Consider the following 23015-nt stretch of genomic DNA (forward strand, 5'->3'; position numbering starts at 1 on the left):
TATAAAAAAAAAAAAAAAATGTTGACAGTTATAGACCTCGTTTTAGAGAACATACTAGTCCTGTCATAAGTTCCACCACAAAATTTTCATAAGCTATTTTCAGCTTCTTTGATAGTTCAGAAGTGTGACCAAATTTAACGGATTTGTTCTAGGTGTTCTACCAAAGCAAATTTTAATTGCTAAATAACCAAATTTTATTTTCAACCTTGCTTATCCTGATATGTGGGCTACATCAAATCAGGAAAAAAAAAGTCATATTCAGCAGAATTACATAAATGCATATTCAGCTTCAATCCTTTGCTTTTCCATTGAAAGAATGTATTATGAATTGGTATAATGAATTGGTATAGCTCCTTTTTGTTCTATAGAGAGTTAGTTGGGAGAATTGAAGAGAGCAACAGTGCTGAAAGGAGAGTATTCATTTAAAGACCTCACCAACCCCAAGCTAAATATCTGATTTTGTGAAAAATATGACACTGGCAATTTATGTAGCAGTTATCTTAATACTGTTTTTTACTTCAAATTAACCAAATCCAGAGGCCAACTTGTACAAAAATTGTGGAATGAGACAATTAAAACAATTCTTAACAAAATTGGTCTGGATTTTTGATTTTTGAATGACGACCTTAGGGCTGAATATGCTGTTCAAAAAGCTATTGTGTGACTTAGAAGACTGAGTCTCATAAAGCAACTTAATCATTTGAGTCCCTAGGACTGATTTAAATATTTAGCTGCTCTAGTTGTAATGAAAATAAATGTGTTCTAGGCACTTGGGAGAACTGACTTTTTTGTTCAGAAATCAGAACATAAAAGAGTAAGGATAAAAGAAAATCTTATCTAACATTTCATTTCTGGCAACATTAAGATTACCAAACATCATTTTTATTTCAGTAGATCTTTTTTGCCACCAGCAAAAAGGATAGCTGGTAGAATACAAGCAAAGAAATACAATCTTTGTCAGTTTCCTACTTTCCATTTTCCTAAATGAGTATCATATAAACTGAATACTTTAAGGTATTCGGATTCTGTAGCTTTCAGGCAGTTTCCAATAACTAGGTGTTTCAACAGAAAAGTAAAAGGTAGCCTAAGCTGAAATTCAGGTCGTCTTAATAGATAGTCATGGTCTTGCCATTAGGTCAGACTGAGTATTTGGCTGCTCTACATGCAGTGCTTCACCTTCCAATCTGTAAGCTGGAGTTCTGGAAAGTTATGGGCATTTAGGCTTTAATCAGTTGTGTTACTGTGAGCAGAGATTCTGGTACAAGAAATTCAAATACCACCTCAGCCTGGGTAGAGAGAGGCTCTGGAAAGATGTACAGCTGTGAAAAAGGATCACTTTAAGTAGCAACAGAATTATTATGGTTTTGGAGATAAATTTAACTCATTTCAGTAGAAAAAGTTCCCAAAAACAGAGAGTGAGCACACAGATAGCAAGAAGTGCTCCTGCTTCAGATTTGCTGTTGTCATCACTAATAACAATTGAAAACAAGGAAAAGACAGAGTGTGAAATCAGGAAACAGAAGTCTAAAACTTTGGTATGGGATGGTATGAATTGCTTCTCTGATGCAAAAAAACACAAGGCTAAATTATAGCAGAGCATGAAAAGATTGACGTTATTTGTTGTTCCAATGAGTGAGAGAGATGCACAGAAATCTCAGATATGTCAAAATACGCTTTTGTCTCTCAGTCAGGTTTGCAAGTGATAACTAACAAGCTTTTTGGCCACAGCCAGGAACTATTTAGCCTACGTTTTAGCATTTTATTGGGACCCATGATTGTGCCAAAAGCAATGGGTAGGGGATATAAAGGACACAGGCAAGAAGACGGCCTGCTTTCTAGGGGCAACTCTAACAGAGGCACAGGTAGAATACAAACTGGACATCTGGGAACATGGGGTTAGCTCTGGCACTGTGAACGTGACTGGTGGGGGAAGTCTTCTGCAAGAAAAATCAGAGCTGGGATTGTAATGCAGCCACACAAGGGGATTGTCAGCAAAACTAATTTCCTGAAAGAAAAAGTAATAGTTCTGAGAATATATCAGTTAGTGAGCTGGAGCTGAGCTTTCAGGTGCACTGGATTTTCAGAAAGGCTTTCGGGGGGAGGGGGAAGTCAGCAAGGGGCAATGCTTCTCAGCCCCTCGCAACAATCCAAAAGGATCAAAGCAAGGTGCTGTGCTACCTCTGGCAGCCATGAGGACAACTGCAGCTGCTTCAAAAGAGGAAAAACTGAAGTTATATCAGAATGTAAGGAAGTCTTATAATGAGCCTTTAGGCCTCAATGACCTCTACTAGAGAATAGGATGATGGTACTCGAGAAGCATTATATGAATTTAGACCTCAGTGAAAAAAAAAAAGAAAAAAAAAAAAAAAAATAAAATCCACAACAGGATTGTAATCTCAACACATTAAACAAAGGGACAAACAGTGAACTTCAGTATAAGAAAGACTCTGTTCTTAATTTATAATATTTTAAGTTCCCCTGCATGTACTGGAGTTACTGGTAGTGCATTATGATGTGTCATTATTGTATAGGGCTCCACGCATATTACTTTACCTTTTTGGTTTTTTTTCATTTGCACTAATTCATAAAATTCAAGAATTGGCAATAAACTGTTCCAACATTAACGCAAATAAGAAACATTCAACTTAATTTTCTTTATTTACTGGACTGTAAAAGATGGTCAAGATGGCCATATACATTGAAATATTAGCTAAATGAGTATTAACCATTTTTTTTCATGAGAATTTCCAGTCATTCAACTAGACACTGACTCATGCGTTTGCTTTTGAGATAGATGTTTCCGATGAACCCCATTAGCTCCCCAAAGCTTCACAGTAACAGCTGGAAATCAGTGAAGGCAACACTCAAAGAAAAATGGGCTTGAACGGGAGCACTTATTCCCTCCTGAACCAGAATGCCTCATACTAATTGAGAACAACTTCACTGGGCTGACAGAGCCTCTAGTTCCAACATGATAAAAATGATGTTTACAGTCCCCAGGGGTACTGAATAGAAGTCTGCCTTCATGAATAGGAAACGTATTAGCAATTGCATCAGTTGTAAAAAACAGCTGCTTAACCACCCCCCCACACAGACCCAAAATACTGGACAGAGGCTGTCAATTTGGAAATTTGTCATTAAGCCATACAGTCAAATGGAAAATGTTCACAAATGACCAGCACCGGACTGAGTGGCATACGAACAGGCAATGCTATGGTAACAGAAATCAGATTTAATTGAAAGTGAGGTACGAAAGAACTAGGGCAATAACCCTTATTTTTCAACAGCATACATTCCAAAGAAAATTGAAATGTACACAAAGCAAATACCCTTAAGAAATAATGTGCTACAGTAATTTATTTCCAAATCAGGATTGGGACAGTTATTAATATTTGTTTCATTTCTGATGCAAAGAACACATACCTCAAAGAAAATCCTGATAAGCAAAGGAAGATAAAATTGACATAAACCAATTGTAAGTCACATGTTTCTTTCTGATCTGCTCTTGCAAGTAAAATATCAAACAGGAAATACATTTTCTCAACCTTTCCTTTCCGAGGTGAAGAATATGTCTTTTCCCTTAGATGGACATCTCTGTATTGCTGTTGTAGCTCATTACCAAGGTAGAAACAACTGCCAGCTATTCAACCATTTACATAGAGAACATGAATCAGCCTGGAAAACAGAATGAATCTTAGACATCTATTCAGAAAAGAAACAGAGTTTGCAGATGAATAACTTACTGCTGTCATCCTGAATATTACAGAAAGGAAATGGTCTATTTATTTGTAAAGCAACATCATTGATAAATGTTCAGTTTAACCCTGGGATTATATTTGGTAACTTTTTTCCCTAAAAGTATTATTCCAGTGTAAATCTACAAATCTTTTTTTGTTTTGTTTTGTTTTTTTTCCTTACAGAACCAGTATTTATCATTTAATAGCCAACTGGCACAACAAAGTATTTACTTCATTTTCTTTGGTTCTGTATTTCTGAGAGACATGTAATCAAATCAGCATACAAGTGGAAACAAATTCTCATGTAAAACAAATATCCATTAATATGAGAAAATTCCTATCTTATATTTTGATTTTGGTCACTTAACTATGATTTCAAGTGAAGGTTTCTGCACACAATTTATTTACAGACCAAATTTCTGCATTGTTTAATACAGTATTATAGAGAAATATCCAAGATACTTAAGTATTGCTATTTAATTGCCTTTGAAATACAAACTACTTAGCTGAATAAATCCACTTAGATGAAGACCCATGCTATAACAGCATCTACACTGCTGCCAGTTCCCAAGCATCTAGAGATGTGACTGCATCAAGTAGAGGAAGTTCCTTCTGGGACTTAACACCATCAGCAAGTTTCAGCAAAGTAGTGTTTTCCTCTGCTTTCACTAAAGCTCCAAATTTTAATTCTCATAATCAGTGATGCACACAAAATTTTGAAGCAGAGGAAAATTAATGAAAAATAAAAAGTAGATTGTTTTTAAATAAATATGGCCTTCCGTCAGCATTTGTTAGAAACAAATCTGCCTGTTACTGAAACTCTTCATTCTAGCCAAAAAAAAAAAAAAAATTCTCCATTTTAACTGCATCAGGTCCGAGATTTATAGATAATAACTCATTGGACAAATCTCTTTTTCATTATATCTGAAGATATAACTAATCTCTCATATTATCTTAGCCTACATCTTCCTCTTTATGTTGCCAGTCACACTTAAAATCAGCAGTGAGTTTTGGCAGTGTTGGTCTCTGTAACATTGCTGCAGTAGATCTTAAATTGCTTAAAGCTTACAAGAGCTGACAAAAATTCGATAAGAGTCACAATCAGAAAACTAAACAATTTGGTTTCTCAGAAGAGTAATAAAATGCAAATGTTAATCTTTAGAATTGTTCACTATTGCCAAAACAAAAGTCATAGTCCTCTAATCGTTGTACTTCTGATCTAGAGAAACTTTGTTCATCAAGGAGATATAAAGCTCAAATTAGAGCTCAGTAACAAAATTAATTAAGAGTTTATGTATGTTGGGGCCTTCTTAACTAGTAAAACACAGTTTTCTTAAAAATAGACAGAAGTAATGAATTAGAAACACTTAAATGCTCCAAGAACTGATGCCTATGTCAAATCACTTGCCATTAAACAGTCTAAAGAAAAATTAAATAGAGAAGCCTATTAAGAACATTTATAAACATCCATTCCTCAACTCACTAGAAGCAGGTGGGAACCTTTCCTCCAAAAGAGGGAGAGACCAGATTGTTTATGCCTGCACATCCTGTGCTATTTAAAATAAATACCTTCAATACCTGTGGTCACCAGGAAGTGTCTTCCCATTCTTTTTAAGCAGAAGGAAGAAGCAGAGGTAGAACATAAAATGAAAAGGTTTTGTTTGACCCCCTCACCATGCTTTGAGTTACAAGAATGTTCTACAGGGTGCTACAAGGTAAGACGACAAGCGTTAACTCTCCACTACTTACTGGTTCAGGACAGCAGATGGACTTTTCACTAGACTTCTGATGCACCCTCTCTTTCTATTCTTTTTTCTTGACTACAGTCCCTTGGCAAAGCCAAATTTTGATTGATTATTGTGTCATTTAGTGCTCATATATTGCCTTCTATGTAATAAGAGATTCTTGGATTCCACCCTACTTCAGAAGGCTTCAGCCAAGAGATTCATTTGACACTTATTCATAGTTAATGGACAGATATTTTTAGGGGCACTAACCTATTTTAGACATCTTGATTCATCCAGGTCATATTAACATGCCAAAAAAAGACAGCATTTACAAAAACAGAGGGAATTTTAAAATTTTCATCTACTAACTTAACCCATCATCAATAAATGCGTAGTTGTAACTATAACTCATTCAGAGCTGAACTCCAGATGGACGACAGCCAGATGTTCTGCACAGCACAACTCTCCATGTGCTGAAAGCTCCTCTAAACTCCATTTGAACTGAGGCTTTGCCTTGAGCACAGTGTTTTACCACTGGTCCTCCCTTTTTGCCTGCTCTCCACATTCCCTCCACTTCTCCAGTCAGCAACTGCTGTCCCTGGTGCCACACCCTGCTGACAGCCTGCTAGGGTGACAGCTTCATTTTTGATTGGTATCACTCATTTCAAAATATTCCAATTCCTGGGCACACAATCCATGTATTATTGAGAGGATCCCAAACTCTTGCATTATGGTAGCACATAACTGTATTTAAGAGCCTGGCAGCCTGGAATGCAAAGCAGAGCTAATGCAAAGTAGAAAAAAATGTTAAAAGAGATAGATGGCCTTAAGGACTGCTAGATGGGTTGAGGCACTGGAAAAGGAGGGAATTTAACTGACGAAGTGAGTTAAATTCAAAAGGATGGGAAAGGATGAGCAGTTTCTGTTGCAGTAGGTGCTGTCATCTTGGAGATGGCAGCAGCAGGATCAGGAGACTGCTGCTTATTTTATTGCATCAGGAGTGACCATGGGTTCAGGCTAGTAGCAAAGACTGCAGTGTTCACAAGGTGCAGTATTAATGTGCTCATCCCAACAGTGTAAGGGCATACAACACAAAAACACAGCAGAAAGCCACAAGTCGAGTCAAATTCACCATTACTTGATTTTTTGATTCCCTTCTTATACAGGAATAAAAACAATTTACTTCAATTGACACAAGCCACGTATCCCACTTCAAGTTTATCTCAAACCGTGCTGTGCCATGTGCTCGACCTGCCTCTGCGATGGCTGTTCACATTCCTGCCTTATCACACAGGCACTGGAGCATCCCATGCTCAATAAACTTATCTCTATTACTCCCTTCTTGGCAGGACTGAGCAACTTCTATCATTCTCCTGACCTTGCTATCACATTTAAGTTTATATAAACAAATCATTTACTGAGAATTATATTACACTATTAAAAAGTCATCGTACATTGCAAAAAATGAGCACTGTTCTTGATACATAAGTTCTAGCTTCATCCACAGTTTAATCTTTTCTTTTAAACCTTTAGAGAAATTTACCTAGACTTAAAATAAATAAGTAAATGAACAAGATGGGGATGCTTAATTTCACCCAGTAAAATTACTTTCATTCAAGTGGAATTTGACTATTTTGGATTCATAAGAGATTTACCATGTGTATACTAAATACAGATATATTTGTACATAAAGGATTAAATATAAAATTGAACTGAACTGTAAGTTTATATAAATACAAAATATGTACATTTTAGTCCTTGATATCAAAATTAGTATTTTTAATTTGGGTTTCTGATTTGGGCATTCAGTGCCAAAGAAACAGAAGAGGAAGCAGGCTACAGTATATTTTTTTTCTTAATTAAAACAGTTTATGTGTTTTGCCCTTCAAAATTTACAGATTACTAAGCTACTGGAAAAATAATAAAACTGTGCTCCAGGCAGATTCTATCTTTTTTTTTTTTTTTTCTGGCCAAAAATAGGGTTTCCACGAAATATCTTCAAAGCTCTAACTTTTTGTGCAATGAGAGCATTTTGCATTTTCTTCCAGTCACTTTGGTTTGGACAAGGTTAAACATTAGACTAATCCTAGTCTTTTTCCTTTCTCTTTTCTTTCATGACCCTTTCACTTGAAAGCCAATCAACATAATCTTCTGCAAGCATAGCACTACCTGACAAACTATCACCCCGAACAGACCTCAATCCATCCTGCAAGGCAGCAGTTACAAGAAATCATTGAACTCTGAATGGTCCCTGCTCCATCTGAGAATAAATCAGAAGGACAATATATTTCTTGGATCTAAAACAGCCCCATCAATAAGTAACCTAAGCATCAGGAAAATGACCAACTAAAATGCTGACGAATACTCATGGCCTTTTATTGGGGTCAAGGGGTAGGACTGCCCAGGAACCCTTTTGCCTTTCTTCTTCCAAATACTCTTTAAGGCCTAATACCATGCAATTTCTGATCCATGTGTTGTTTCGGCCTTGTACAGCCACGCAAGCCGAGGCTGGTTTCTACCTTCTCCTTCTCACAGTCACACAGTGCTGTGCTGAGTGTTCCCTGCGCTGTTATCAGGCAGCTCAAACTACACAGTCAGAAATAATCAAGAACTGAAAACAAGGTCAAAGAAAGACAAGCAGACAAAGATCCACAAAGCTTCAAAGTGCAAAAAGCATCTCTTAATGGAGCAAACAAAGCCTTTCTGTAGCTACGCAAAACCCAGACCAACCTGCTACATTTTGATGGGGAATGTGGAAAAAAAGAGAAATTTTGTTTGTTCATTTTATGAATTTCCACTAAGGCAAAAGTTTTATTTTTGTCTTTTCATTTGTTTAAAGCTTTTATTTTTTAACACTTCCAATTAAAAGTGTGTGACACACTCACTGGGCTTGGATTTCTCCTATTAAGCAGCTTTGCTGGTGGCTTTGTTAAGGACATCTCCAGAACAAATGTTGACTAAAAACAGGATTAATAATGGATTTAAAGGGTGCCAATGCACCCAATGGGAACAGCAGATTTTCACAAAGTAACTATACACATCTGCATAGACTTTTCTTTCTTATACTTGGGGGAAAGGGTGTTGGGTTAAAAAACAAAAACAAAACAAAACAAACAGCAACCCTCAAGTATTATTCAGAAATCTTTAACAATCTAAAATTCTTTAGCAGAGACGAGTAACTGCTAAACAAAATGCATAGTTATTAAGGCTCTTCAGAAACAGACATACATCACAGTTAATCACATGGGAGAAGTCTATGGGTAAATCAATATTTTCCTTTTTTTCTAATATAGATCTAAAGAGTGCATGCACTCTGTGGGGAAAAAAAGAAATAACTGCATCAAATAAAAAGATATAATCATGCTCACAGAAATTCTGTTCTATAATTCTACATATCCCACCACAACAGAAAATATGCAACGTTTGTTGCATGCCAGAAAAAAAAAAAAAATATATATATATATATATATATATATATATTCAACTACGGGACAAACACAGATTTGAGGCCATTTCCAGAGGTATGTTGAAGTAGAATTTGACCTCTTAATCTACAGATAAACTCATATACATGAACTCTATCAGTTTGATTTCTCACATGAAAGAGAACCATGAGCATCTGCAAATCAACACAGCAATGAGCACGTTTAAGAGTGCCTCGAACTAGCAAAACTGGCAGGTTGAGTTTATAGAACCATCAGAAAAATATATATATATATGAAGAGTAAAAGAGGCTCTTCCTTGGGGAGGAAAACTTCAAAACATTTTCAAAGAACCAATACAGTTAAGAGAAATATAGTCATTAATCACATTCTTTCAACACATTAATGTAAGGACATGAAAATAAGGACAAGAAAAAATGAAGGGCAGAATTAACCTTGCCTCTAGAAATTTTCAGTCCAGATTCTCTGAACTTTGAGAAGAAATTACTAGGGATGAACAAAAAAATTGGTTTCATTATAACAAGACGGATGACCAGCTTCATTCTTTGGTAAGAAACAGGTCAGTACTTCTGAAAAGATGAGAGTCTAAAATGAGGAGCTAAATGGAAGCCATTAATTGTCACAATGTGAAAATGCCAAATGGGTTAATCCAGTGCTTTGATGTACAAAGAATTCATTGTTATCATCTCACACTGGAAAAGAAAACGTTGAGCTTTTACTTTGGATGAAAGGATATTAACCAAAATACTCATATGCCACTTACAAATTATTAAATATGTCAGCCACTGCAGTGTGCTGTGGAAAAAAAGACATAATTTATCCCCTCCATTACACAAATGCAAGCATAGGGCAAAGACCAAGAACATCCTGGAGGGTGACAGTGGCAACATTGAGAAAATAAAACAAATTCTCCTAATTTAGTGCATTGACTAAAAAAACCCTCCTGAAAATTCCTTTCTCCATCCTGGGGTGAATAAGTAAAGGCAGACGGTCCTTCTTTTTAATGCTGACATTACCAATACCCACCACTGGATCACACCAGTCACCCATTTAGTCAAGTTTCCTCTTTCTAGTCAAAATACACATGAAGTGTTTCAGGAAAAAATGGCAGTGTCAGCAAAAGGAAGTGAGACTACATGGACCCCCTCTGATTAAACATGGCAGCACCTGAAAGACACAGATGTGAAGCCCAGAAAGGAAAAAAAAAAGTGATGTGGCCTCATTTTCTGCCTTCAACAGAGTTTCTCGCTACAGTGACTGCGAAATAAGAGAGGGCAAGGGAGCAAACTCAGTACTGGTACCTTGTTTTCCCACAGGGCTGTTTGTTCCCTAGCTCTGCAGTACTGCCATTCCCAAGGTGAGACCAGCGTACTCTTCAGTTGAGGGGCCACTTCTGAGAGACAGCATGGACAGGTCTGCACCAGTCTTGCTCTCTTCAACCTGCAGAGCCCTTCCACACAGCAAAGAGAATGCTGACCCCCCAAGCATCCCATGTGCCATGATGTTTCACAGATGCTCAGTTTCATTTCATTATAACTTTTCAGTACTTAAAGGGGGCTTATAAAAGAGATGAAGAGTGACTTTTTGCTCAATCAGATAATGACAGGACAAGGGAGAATGGTTTTAAACTAAAAGAGGCGACATTTAGATTAGAGGTTAGGAGGAAATTCTTCACTCTGAGGGTGGTGATGCACTAACAGGTTGCCCAAAGAAGCTGTGGATGCCCCATCCCTGGAAGTGTTCAAGGCCAGGCTGGATGGAGTTTTAGGCAACCTGGTGTAGCAGGAGGTGTCCCTGCCTATGGCAAGGGGGTTGGTACTGGATGGTCTTTAAGGTCCCTTCCAACCCAAACCATTCTATGGTTCATGCTTCAAATACCACTGCTGAGCTAGTATATAGCCCTGGCACTAAACGTGAACTGGAAAAAAATATATACCCATTATATAGAGAGGAGATATATACCCATTATATAGAGAGGAGTATTCCATGGGCCCAGTACCAAGTGCTACGTGTTTTGAACACAACCAGAAAACTCTAAGGGAAAGAAGCCACACACAATATGGACAAAAAACAGTACACACTGCTGTCTTTGGGACAAGGAATTTCTTCCTGTCCCTCTTTTAGGTATACAGATATGTCCTCAGCATCTGATTTGCAGTCCATGGATGCCTCATTTAGGAAGATTATTCTGTTCTTAATATTAAATTCTCTGTAACTGTAAGCATGTTTCCTTCATTTCAGTTTAAATTTCATGCAGTAATGCAACAAAAACATAAATAACAAGAATCACAGCATCCCATTTCCTGCAACAGAATTGAACAGATAAACCATTAGCAAAAGATCTAGTTCCAAAAATCAAAAGCAAAAAATAAGTTCAAGAGAACCAGTAGGGAAATTTGTCAACACATAACGAAAAGAACATACATGTCACTATGGTCAAAGCTCAGTGAATTTACCCATTCCCTCCCCACCCAGGAAAAAAAAAAAAAAAAAAAAGATTTTTTTTTTAAGATTAGACTGTAAGAGATTAAATGCTTTTTTTATCATAGCAATTCTGATAACATTTTAATAGTTAAATTAATATTTATATTCATTGTCCCCCTAAAAAGTCACAAAAATTTCACTACTAGTGCTGATTCAGTTAAAAATTTTACAACTAAACTTAGAAATAAGAGCTATGAATTCTGTGGCTCCCTTTTGTCCCTTTTCTAATAATTCTATTGTATAACTAGAGGTCACTTTCGATTTTATTGATCCTAAGATTTTCTATTAAGGATGTCCTACTTGCTCTACATTGATTCAATGTCATGAGAAAGTCTATAAAAATGCTTTTGCTCAATAAGTACTCTATTTAACAATCATGACCACTCTTGCCCTCATCCTAGCACAAAAATTATCTGTATTTCTCTTAAATGCATTATCCCTTCACTTTTTACAGTTATACTATACGTACAGTACATCAAAAAAAGATGTGAAAGAGACAATGTATAACTTTTTACATCAGCATATGCTAGAAAAATACATCTCATCATATTCATATTTTTTGCATCCTACTTCTGAGTCTTGGCAAAGGGAAAAGTGATTTTTCTCCTATTACCAAGTATTTTACAGACTTCCTAATTTTGTGGGCAGCAGGAACTCTTTGCACTGCTTGCTTCTGAGTCTCTGCAGATTTTTTTGCTCTTAAATAGAGTTCTGATTTCCTCCTACCAAATTCAGGTTTTCAAATCATTATGGATAGCAGCAACAGGCCAAGCACTAATAAAAAAATTGCTGGCTTTCCTATCATCAAATCAATAGCAAAAAACTTAGGTTAGGTAGGTGGACATTTTCCATATATGCTCATATGTGTGTCTGTCTAAAGTTTCGTCTGAATGTTTTGCAAGCATTCATATTCATATTCATATTTGCTTCCCCATGTGTTTTTCCCATGATTATCTTTGCAGAATTTTTGCAGAGAAATAAAGAAATGCTACAAAACAAATGGTCTAAAGCAGTTGTTTTGCACATGCACTGAAGCCTGTAGTTGTGCCATTAGATATAACGCAGATATACAAAAGAAGATAGGTTCAGAAAAAAAGAAAGAGAATTTACTGCTTTTATTCACATAGCTTATCCTACTGATCTTCAAGGCATTATCTGACCCAAAAAGAAAATAGATGAAAGAATAGTCAGCCCTCAACATTGTAAGAAATATATATATATATATATATATACATATATATATATATATATATATATATATATATTTTTAAAACACAAGGAAAAAACAAGAAAAAAAAATACTACTTTATAAGCAACTTCTTTTACACTGACTAGGAAATTGCAATTGGATGATACCAGGGAAAAAAAAATATATATATATATATATACATATATATATATACATATACATATATATATATATATATATATATATGTATACTTATATATATATATGTGTAGTACCAAGACCAGGAATCAACATATTTAAGTCTTAAGACAACTTAATCTAATCTAGTGAGACCCCACCTGGAGTACTGTGTTCAGCTCTGGGACCCCCAGCACAAGTAGGACATGGACCTGCTGGATTGAGTCCAGAGGAAGTCACAAAGATGACACAAAGAGGGCTGGAGCACCTCTCCTATGAACACTGGCTAAGGGACTTGGTATTGTTCAGCCTGGAGAAGAGAAGGCTCTGAGGAGACCTTATAGCAGCCTTTCAGTACCTAAAGGGGGCCTACAGAACAGCTGAGGAGGGACTCTTGGTCAGGGAGTGTAGGGATAAGATGGGAGGAATGTCTTTGAACTAAAAGAGAGTAGGTTTAGGTTGGATATGAGGAAGATATTCTTCACTATGAGAGTGGTGAGGCCCTGGCACAGGCTGCCCAGAGAAGCTGTGGATGCCCCATCCCTGGAGGTGTTCAAGGCCAGGCTGGATGGGGCTTTGGGCAACCTGGTCTGGTGGGAGGTGTCCCTGCCCATGGAACTGGATTTGGAACTGGGTGATCTTTAAGGTCCCTTCCAATGCAAACCATTCTATGATTCCATGATCATACAAAGTTTAAGCAAGCCTTTCTATTTCTTTTCTACTTCAAAAAGAAGTCCATGATTTTATCTTATATCTCAACAGAAGACTTGTAATTCCACCTGTGAAATTAAAAGAATTTCAATACAAGACCAGTGTGCCACTAACATAAAACCAAGTTAATGTATTCTGCACAGAAAATCCCTCTCAGCCTCCCAATCTGTTTATCAGCTATTATAGTACTTCACACCACTTGGTGGCTTTGCTTCTGGTGTCTCCTGACCACAGCGTTACAACTCTTTTCTTCACTTGCTGGTCCAGCCCCTGTGACAGTGAGGAGCAATGGACTGGAGAGAAGAGGAAGCACTACTTTCACATCCTGAATATTATAGCTCATCTAGTAACTGCAAGTGAGGGGAAAAAAAAAAAAAAAAAAACAGGGTAGATATGCAGTAGCGCTTGCCTGTCTCTTCTGTAACAGAAGCTCAGAAGCCAGTCCAGTACAGACAGGATGACAGGATGTAGCCAAAATCCCTCACCCATTCAGCAAAATAACAATCAGAAAAGGCGGCAACCATTTTTCCAGAAGACAAAAATCCATTCTGCCTGCTTCACTCTCATCGAGCTATGTATTATTCACATCAAGAATAATCTTTATGTCTTTGACTCATGCAGATAACACAAGTCACTTAAACAGTCTTCAGAGGAGAAGATGAACAAACCGCAAGTTGAGAAAATCACATTTGGTGGGTGAGCACAATTTACAAAATGCTGCTGTACAGGGGCTCACAAGGGAGTGTGGCAGAAACTCCTGCAGGCACTCTGGGATTATTGTAGTGCACAAACCCCATCAACTTGTCCAGGACTTGCCACTCACACCCAACAGTGAGAGAAGAGAACCGAGAAGACTGTACTCCTTTTATTCTCTTCATACACATAGAGCAGATTGGGTTCAGACCCTTGGACAAGTGAAGAGAGAAGCAGATAAATAACCTGTATTTGATGGCTTTCTGGAAAAATCCCATCTCTGTCAAGCTCCAAGAGCTGTTTTCTCCACAACTTCCCCAATTAGCTAACTCAGAGTACCCCAGGAAATCCAATAAATGTCTGCTTTAGTAATCTATACAGCATTTTGTTCCCCTATAGCATTCCCTGTAGCAATTCATTCCAAAGACTTCATAAAAGTACATAAATTGAAAAAGCATTTAAAATATCATGGAAAAGAGTTAATAAAAAGAATCTACTTGGAAGTTTTCTAGCACATATTTTTGGAATGGAGAGGCAAAGAGAAAAGGGCAAGAAAGGAGAACACAGAAATGAAGAAACAAGGAAGAACAGGACAGAGAGGAATCTCAGAGAATAGCTGAGATTAGACGGGACTACTGGGAACCATTCAGTTGCTCCCCCTGCTCAAAGCAGTAAACTACAGGTTGCTCAGGAACATGACCAATCCCAAGATTCATCATGAAAGAAGTATGAGTATTTTCTCTCAGATGGAAAAAATATGCTGCGAGCTTCCAAGGACTGCAATCTCAGGCTGTGTCAGCAGAGATTAAGACAGGAAGGCAGTAGGATGGTACCTGTGATTTTCTGTCACATTTCTCAAGACTTACAAAGTAGGTTTTCTCAGGAAGCGCTAGAGTATGAGAATCCACCTTAAACCTTAGCCCTCCCTTTGATCCGACACTTCAATACCCTCCCTGCCAAGAACCACTGCAGAACATCTCTGTTTCTGCAAGTTGAACTGGAATCGCTGCTTTTGATCTACACAGCATTGCCACAGACAAGAACTAAAGACTGGGGAGCAATTTATACTGTTATAAAGTTAGAGAGATCAGTAGCTAAGGCGAGCCAAAGAAGGTACAGGAACGCGATTCTTAAGTAAACATAGCAGAGAGGAAATGGCTGATTGGAAACTTCTGTACTTGAGCTCATCCAGGAGAGGCAAGTGCACAAGAAAAGGATCCATTGTATGCTGTGGAATAAGACTGCACACTAACTAAACCCCTACCCCTAAAGGTAGGGATTTTTCTTCAGAGAGGCATAAATGTTGGTTGAGACACTGTATCCCTGTATATGCTCTTTATTTAGAAGATTTTAAAACTAATTTTTATTCAGAGAGAAGGCACACTGAATGGGGTAGTTTTTCAGGATGGTAAAGCACTTCCAGCCTCTCCTAAAATGCATTTGTCTCTCCTTCAAACTACAGAGTTGAATGAAATCCCATGGAAGCAACAAGCTAGAGGAAAAATACTCTGAAATTATACTGTATAGAAGGAAAACATTCCCTGTAAAGCTTTTAAATGTAGCCTTTTGACTTCTTAACAACATAATTTTTCAAGTGTTCTAAAGAGCAATCCATTTTCTATCGACTCCTCCAGAAAACAATGCTTTGGTTTTGTTTGTTTTGCTCTTGTCATGTTATGTCAGCATGACAGGTTGGCAACTGATGCTGACCTTAATGGATTCTTGATAGAGGACCCAGGACTGCAACTTAAAATGCTGTCAATTGCTGCTTAAATGAAAATCAAAACAACAAATTTACAAAAACATGCATCTTTTAGGTTATACAAGATTTAATGGTGTTTTCTTTACCAATTCCTCCTGCTTAGCTATTTAGGATAAACAATACCTCTAAAGCTATGGATTTTTAAAAGATGTTTGGAGTCCAGGGTTGTGCCTCTTCAAAAATTAAAAGCCTTAAAAATGTTTACTTAGAAACTAGAAAGCAGCTATTACTGTAGGAAAGTATTTCTTTTTACTCGGAAGTTAATGTAATTTTTACATTACCTAACACAGAATTTGTTCAGTCCCAAATTGTCACTACATTGGCAGGAGATTCAAGCAGCTCTGATGAATATTGGAAGGTAGTAATAACGTGATTCTATCCAGCCAGCTTTGGTTTCATAGGAAACACTTTTCTTGAATCATGTACACACTTTTTTCTACTGCGTAGCACTGTAGTAGAAGGAGACCTGAACAATGTAAAATTATATCTCAAACATCTGTTTCAGCTGGGAGTCTTGCTACTTTCTCTGTAAAGCTTAAGGTAGGACAATGGACAAAACAGCCAATAGGGCTGATTCAGGATGGCACTTTCTCTGTCCTTATACTCTTCAACTCTTCAAAGTATTTTAAAAAATTAATCAGAAGTTACAATTTTGTGGCAAGATTTAAACTAGAATATAGAAAGTCCTTGGATCTTAATTTCAGCATTAAAACAACATGGAATACCAAGGATGCAAATGATGTTCAGAAATGTCACGGACTTTCTTCCAAGTAGATCATAGTAGTTCCACTGTAATTTAGTACTATATTTGCTAATCTTTCACTACCTAAAGAGGCACCTTTCAGAAATTAAGGGTTTTTTCCCCATCTCAAAGTTTTGAGTAGATTCTTATTGAACATTTTATGCCAGTGCAATGGGAACAGTTTCAGCAAGTTTATACATAAACAAATTCCAAGTTTCTCATTGATGAAGGTACTGTTTATCCAGACCTAGAACAACAGACCTAGTCAACAACAACTTATCAACAGAGAACAACACCAATACAAGTTTCCTTCCACAAAGCACCATGTCACCATGTTTCAAATAGGGTAGGAAAAACAGTTTCTCCTGTGGGCTCCAGAAGCAGACAACTCTCCTTGTCTTATGCAACATTTAGCCAAGATAAAATAGATACAAGTGAGTTTGGAAAGTGTGAGATACGTAGATGTACTAAGTCCATTATCATAGAATCATAGAATATCCTGAGTTGGAAGGGACCCTTAAGGATCATCAAGTCCAACTCTTGACACCGCACAGGTCTACCCAAAAGTTCAGACCATGTGACTAAGTGCACAGTCCAATCTCTTCTTAAATTCAGACAGGCTCGGTGCAGTGACCACTTCCCTGGGGAGCCTGTTCCAGTGTGCAACCACTCTCTCTGTGAAGAACCCCCTCCTGATGTCAAGCCTAAACTTCCCCTGCCTCAGCTTAACCCCGTTCCCGCGGGTCCTGTCGCTGGTGTTAATGGAGAAAAGGTCTCCTGCCTCTCGACACCCCCTTACGAGGAAGTTGTAGACTGCGATGAGGTCTCCCCTCAGCCTCCTCTTCTCCAGGCTGAACAGGCCCAGTGCCCTCAGCCGTTCCTCGTACGTCTTCCCCTCCAGGCCTTTCACCATCTTCATAGCCCTCCTCTGGACACTCTCCAACAGTTTCATGTCCTTTTTATACTGTGGTGCCCAGAACTGCACACAGTACTCGAGGTGAGGCCGCACCAGTGCAGAGTAGAGCAGGACAATCACCTCCCTCGACCATTATGTATTGGGATATGACACAGCCCTTACTACCTAAGTTTTAATTCAAACTGGTACCTATGAGTTGAACTCTATAATTCCCCGAAAATTCCCTGCTCCAAAGGCAGCTGAAACAGCTGGGAGTAAGTCAGACAGCTTCTCTTCCTCTCCACATATCACTGGAGATCTGTCCTCAAATTAGAGCATAGCTCCTGTAGCTGAATCCTTATAAAGCCCCATCAGGCAAACTCACCTATGGTGTACATGGTATTCTGGATATAAGCACAGAGATAGACAAGGGCAAAGCATACATCCAATTACTTTAAGTTTTTGCCTGAGATTTGTATATATCCATCTGAATATGTATGCACACTTGTGCTCAAACACACAAGACAATCCACTGAAAAACTGACAGAAAGAGCAGTAAAATGTTACTATTCTCCTGAATCCAATCATTTTTCTTCAAACCACTAGGAAAAGAGTAGACTTAAAGTTTATATTATTTTAAACAGACTTTTACAAAATATAGCTTACACATTCCTGTTAACACAATGTAAACTATGGTACATGGAACCACCGAACTACAAAACAGTGAAGTAAACTCCACTCTATAATCCACAGAAATCCAAAAAACTCTCCTTCTTGATGGTAGAATTTCAGCACGAACAAATTTTGCTTAACCTTAAGATCAACAACCACAATGGCAAAAGGTAAAGATTTTTTAAAAATTTATATTGTGCTAAATATCTGTGCTGACATTTCTCTTTAGCAGTCCTTCAACGTCACCCATTAATCTACAAAGTTCTCAAACAAGAAAGTTCTTAATGCCTCCTGTCTGTTTTACGCCCCAGGCTTTATTGCATTAATAGACAATAGTAATTATCAATTTATAATGAGAGATTGCAACTAAATCCAGAGTAAAGCCACAATAGAAACAGTTAACTTTCACCAAATAAAATGGAATCAAGTATTACCAATTGTGATTTGGCCATAGCCAGGCCAATTTCCAATATCAAAAGTGAAACACCAGAAAAGAGATATTTTAGGGGGAAAAGATCAAATACTAAGGAATTAATATCAATTTAAAATGTATATTGTGGACTACTGGGTTACAGTCATAAGCAAACGTGATGTTTGGGTAACAAGTCTTCATTGCTTTTTTTTTTTTTCTCCACTTTTTACCATTTAATTTCAATATTTTATTAGTTTAGGTAAGTTTCTATTTATAAATTTTTTATCACATCTGGCTTACAGAACGCTTCATATCTGAGTTCACCAGGACATAATAGATCCATAAATGGATCACTCAGTCAGGCTTCTAGATGTTTGCTAATGACAAATTAATTGTTTGCTAATCACACAGCTTTGAAGTTTGATGTAAGCTAAAAGTGACAGTTCGTCTAAGGCAAATGAACTCTTTGGGTTCAGCTATTAAATTTCAAACATTAAAAAGTACTTAAAGAGATACTTCAAATACTATTGAAAATGAGAGATTTCAGTGACATCAACGGAGTTACAATTGCATGATAACTAGCCTAAGTGAGATTGGACATAAAACCCTAAATTTTATAGTGTTATTTTGACCTACAAATATTACTTCCTGTTAGAGTGCTACTACATATCAGTATGAAGAAATTAATACTACTTCCAAAAACTACAGAGAGGTGGGGCTGGTAATCCAATAATGAAACACGAGAATTACTTGATTTACCTGACTCTGCAATTCACTCTGTTGCTTCAGGCGAAGATTTTCTGGTGTATCAGCCACTGTAGTGAAGGACTGCTTTGGGTAATGTCTAAAACAAGAAGCACAAAGCCAAAGAGTAAATATTTACACATGATAGAAAGTCAAATGCATCCCAGCACTGTTTCCTAGACTGTATAGAACTATTTCAGAGTTTACTGAATTTGTGATAGAAGTATTTAGTCTAAAAATATTCTGTCAGTCATGCCTTGCAAACACAACAGGAATGAGTTCCTGTAATAAGTCTAAATACCACCCATCATCCTGGCTGCTGTCTATTGAGACCAACAGGACAAAATTTGTTTTCAATAAAGTGAACAAAAGTATGTTTAACTGCCCTTTCTTGGTATAGTCATGTGATGAATGAAGACTGAAGTAGAATGCCTTAAAATATAAGTGGTGTATATAAATTCAAAAGTTCCATAAATGAGTACAGATGGAGTAGCATGGTGTCTTAAATCCATTAGTGCAGAAACCTGAGGGATCAAGACAGGTTATACCGACAATCCAGGTACAGAAGGTCAAACACTTTAATGGTAAATGTGTTGATACACTGTTGTATATAAAAGAAAAATCGTATCTACTACCAAAGATTGCAATGGCTCAGGACTGCAATCTATTAGTCATCTCTTTTTTGATTTGAAGTTTTACACCACTTTAACACATTCCTACTATTTTCTTTGGCATTTTAGACATCTTTAATAGTAAGACCCTAGTCATCATACTTAGATTTCATTTACAGAACTATGATTTATTCATTTTCATAGATTTATCCTGTAACCTTACTGACAAACCAAAAGCTATCTTATAGGAAAGACCAACAAAAGAAGGAAATAACAACAGTAGACAGGCTATCCCAAAAGACAACATGAGGCAGAAACATTTTAATGAAACTGATTCTTACTAATTTATTTCCAGAACCTTCAGCCTCAAACCAAAAGATTCAGCTGTGAGGCACTCACGCATTCAGTTACTACTCACAGCTTCTCATGTCTGTCAGCTAATCCATTTGTGCCTCTAACATTTCAGAGGTAAAACAAAACAGGCATAGCATTTTAGACACAATAACATTTACAGCTTAATATCTGCAGAGGGAGTAAGCAGTAAGTAAGAGTCAAAAGACTGAGGACATGCAGTATTAACCTTGAGTTTGCCCACGGAAATGTTTCTCTCTAATGTGTTCTTTCGGAAACTTGTTCAGTCTCTACAGCTCCATCAGAAAATTTCTCTGCTTTGCAAAGATTATATATATTTTCAATCAAAACTGTAAGTTTCATTTTCCATTTACAAGTCTTATTTCCATGAAGTGTGTGGTTTCATAGTTAATTTTTATCTGACAGATGGAGGACTAATGACACTGCACGTTTAAAAATTTAAGGTGAAATACATTCCCACCTATTAGTCATTTGTCTGGAATAGCCAACATCACTGAAAACCAGAAAAATAAAATCCCAGTCATGACACAATCCAGCCAATTCTTCTGCAGCTACAGTCCTCCCAAGCCCACCTAAGCTGTAGCTCAGGCCACAGGAAGCAGTGTTTCATTCAGCCCATGTATATGTTGAAGGAGGCTGCTGCCTGTCTTTCTCCCTTCTCAGACCAGGGGCTCCCCATGGCCAGGTGGTGCCAGGGAGCTGAATGGCTCAGTCACAGCTCCAGCAGCACATGGGGAGACAGGACTGGGCTTTGCTGAGGGCATAAACTGGAATCAGCACTTGCATGAAGCAAATGTTATCAGTACAAGAAAGTGCTGAATGCCTTCAAAGAGGCAGATACTTGCAGAAGTGAAGTTTTCTTCCCCTTTATTTCACCTCTTCCCTCATCCTTCCTCATGTGGTATAGAAGAGAAAGACAAACGCCAGACTGGCCACAAGGAGGGCCATGAGCTCCATTTGGAAAGCAGCAATGGACAGATGGAGAAGGCAATGAGCCACCTCACAGTCAGGGTTTGCTGATATCCAAGGAAAATTGTGGCAATGAAGAGTGAGCAGTGTAAGGAAAGGCAGCCTCTCAGATATCCGTATATAGTCCCCTTGTGAATCCATGGGTAACACTGAGACAGGTGTGCAAGTCACAGCCCTCAGAACCTGCTGGCAACAGCAGCAAAGGTGTTTCTGTAAAGCTAGGCTCCCAAATTATCCTCATCTTTATTCTGAAGCATATGGGAGTATACTTTGTCCCTATCCTACACCAGCTTTTATCTCTGATCATTTGCAAATCAAATGGTTTGTTCCACAATTAGTATTCAGAAACTCACAAGTATTTCAACAATCAGAGCAAATCACTCGGGCACTGATGTTATCTAAGATTGTTACTTATTTTAGAAACAGTAGCTCCATATTTCAAGTGGAAAAGGTATTCTTTGTCTTGAACAAGTGGTGCTTTAGTATGCTTCAAATGACAGTGAAAACTGATTATATCAATGAAAAGTATTTACACTTGAACATGGAAGTAAATAAATAGTATTCATGACAAAATGAAAAAACTGCTGAAATTAAAATCAGCCTTTAAACTGATCATATTAACCATTTATCACAATGTATTACTGTGATTAAAAAAAGAATCATTTAGCAAAATTAAATTAGCAAAGTATTCCACTATGGGCTGTCATTTTAGCTGTAGCTGATTTATGAAACCACCCACATGGTTTATCAACCAGAAAGACACGGTTTTATATGCATCCTTCTAATTTATGGAAATTCTTGCCTCCAAACCATTAAAAACACTAGTATTAAATTTAAATCCCATCTTCAGCATTCACATATGTTTTAAGCATACTGACACTGTGTCTTCAGAATCACTAAAAATATCAGTAATTAAGATATTATATGAAAGCTATGTATGATGCATTGTAACGCTGCACAATTTTGACTGAAATAGAAGGTTTGTTGAACACAAATGTTAAAATGATCAAATCTGCTTCTTAACTATCAGATTAAGACTATACCACATTTCATTAGAATGGTCTGAATAGGGTGAGTAAATGGATGGCAACGGCCTTGAACTCACAGGGCTCACAGCCCCTGGTAAGCAGTTGCTCAGTTTCCCTTTGTCTGAGGTGACGTCTGAGGAAAAAGCTGAGAATTGCTTAAAGAGGTTGATGTCATGCCAGCTGCTTAATAGCAGTGTCCAAAGGATTTTGTTTGTTTGTTTTAAGTCTTTGTTACTAGTCTAAGTCTACTTAGCAATATGTCTTACCACACTAATGCTATTAGGATTAATCCTGTATAAAGACCTATACAAGAAGGTCCAGAACAAATCAGTATATACATGATGGTGCTTCTGCTATGTACTGCACTGCTAGCTTCTGCTGCACAGCCTGATAAATAAATTAAATCACAACTCAATCTCTGACTGTATGAGAAAGCACCTTCACTTTTGAGATTTGGAAACAATAATAGCAAAACCTTCAAGAATTCAGAAAATTACCTAGCAAAGTTTCTTAGCTTTTCCACTGATGAATCATAGAAAATTTCCCAACTACTTGTTAGGCTTTCATCAGCTTTTCCACACTTTCAAACCAACAAAAGGAATAAAAATATGTTCTGAGAGATAATGGGATGAAGATTCAGCTTTCCC

General features: G+C 37.3%; 1 protein-coding gene across 2 annotated transcripts in view; it reads right to left on the bottom strand.

Annotated features, from left to right (window-relative positions):
- The window catches only part of NEBL (nebulette), a 255414-nt gene that overhangs the window by 161953 nt on the left and 70446 nt on the right, over positions 1-23015 (bottom strand). For both annotated transcript variants that reach the window (XM_027450658.3, XM_072033688.1), the window contains exon 3: positions 19404-19488. In XM_027450658.3, coding sequence (XP_027306459.1) covers positions 19404-19488 — 85 coding nt within the window. The remainder of the gene's footprint in view (positions 1-19403; positions 19489-23015) is intronic.

Source organism: Anas platyrhynchos, chromosome 2 (genome assembly GCF_047663525.1).
Source record: "Anas platyrhynchos isolate ZD024472 breed Pekin duck chromosome 2, IASCAAS_PekinDuck_T2T, whole genome shotgun sequence".
In the NCBI taxonomy this organism is placed as follows: Eukaryota; Metazoa; Chordata; class Aves; order Anseriformes; family Anatidae; genus Anas; species Anas platyrhynchos.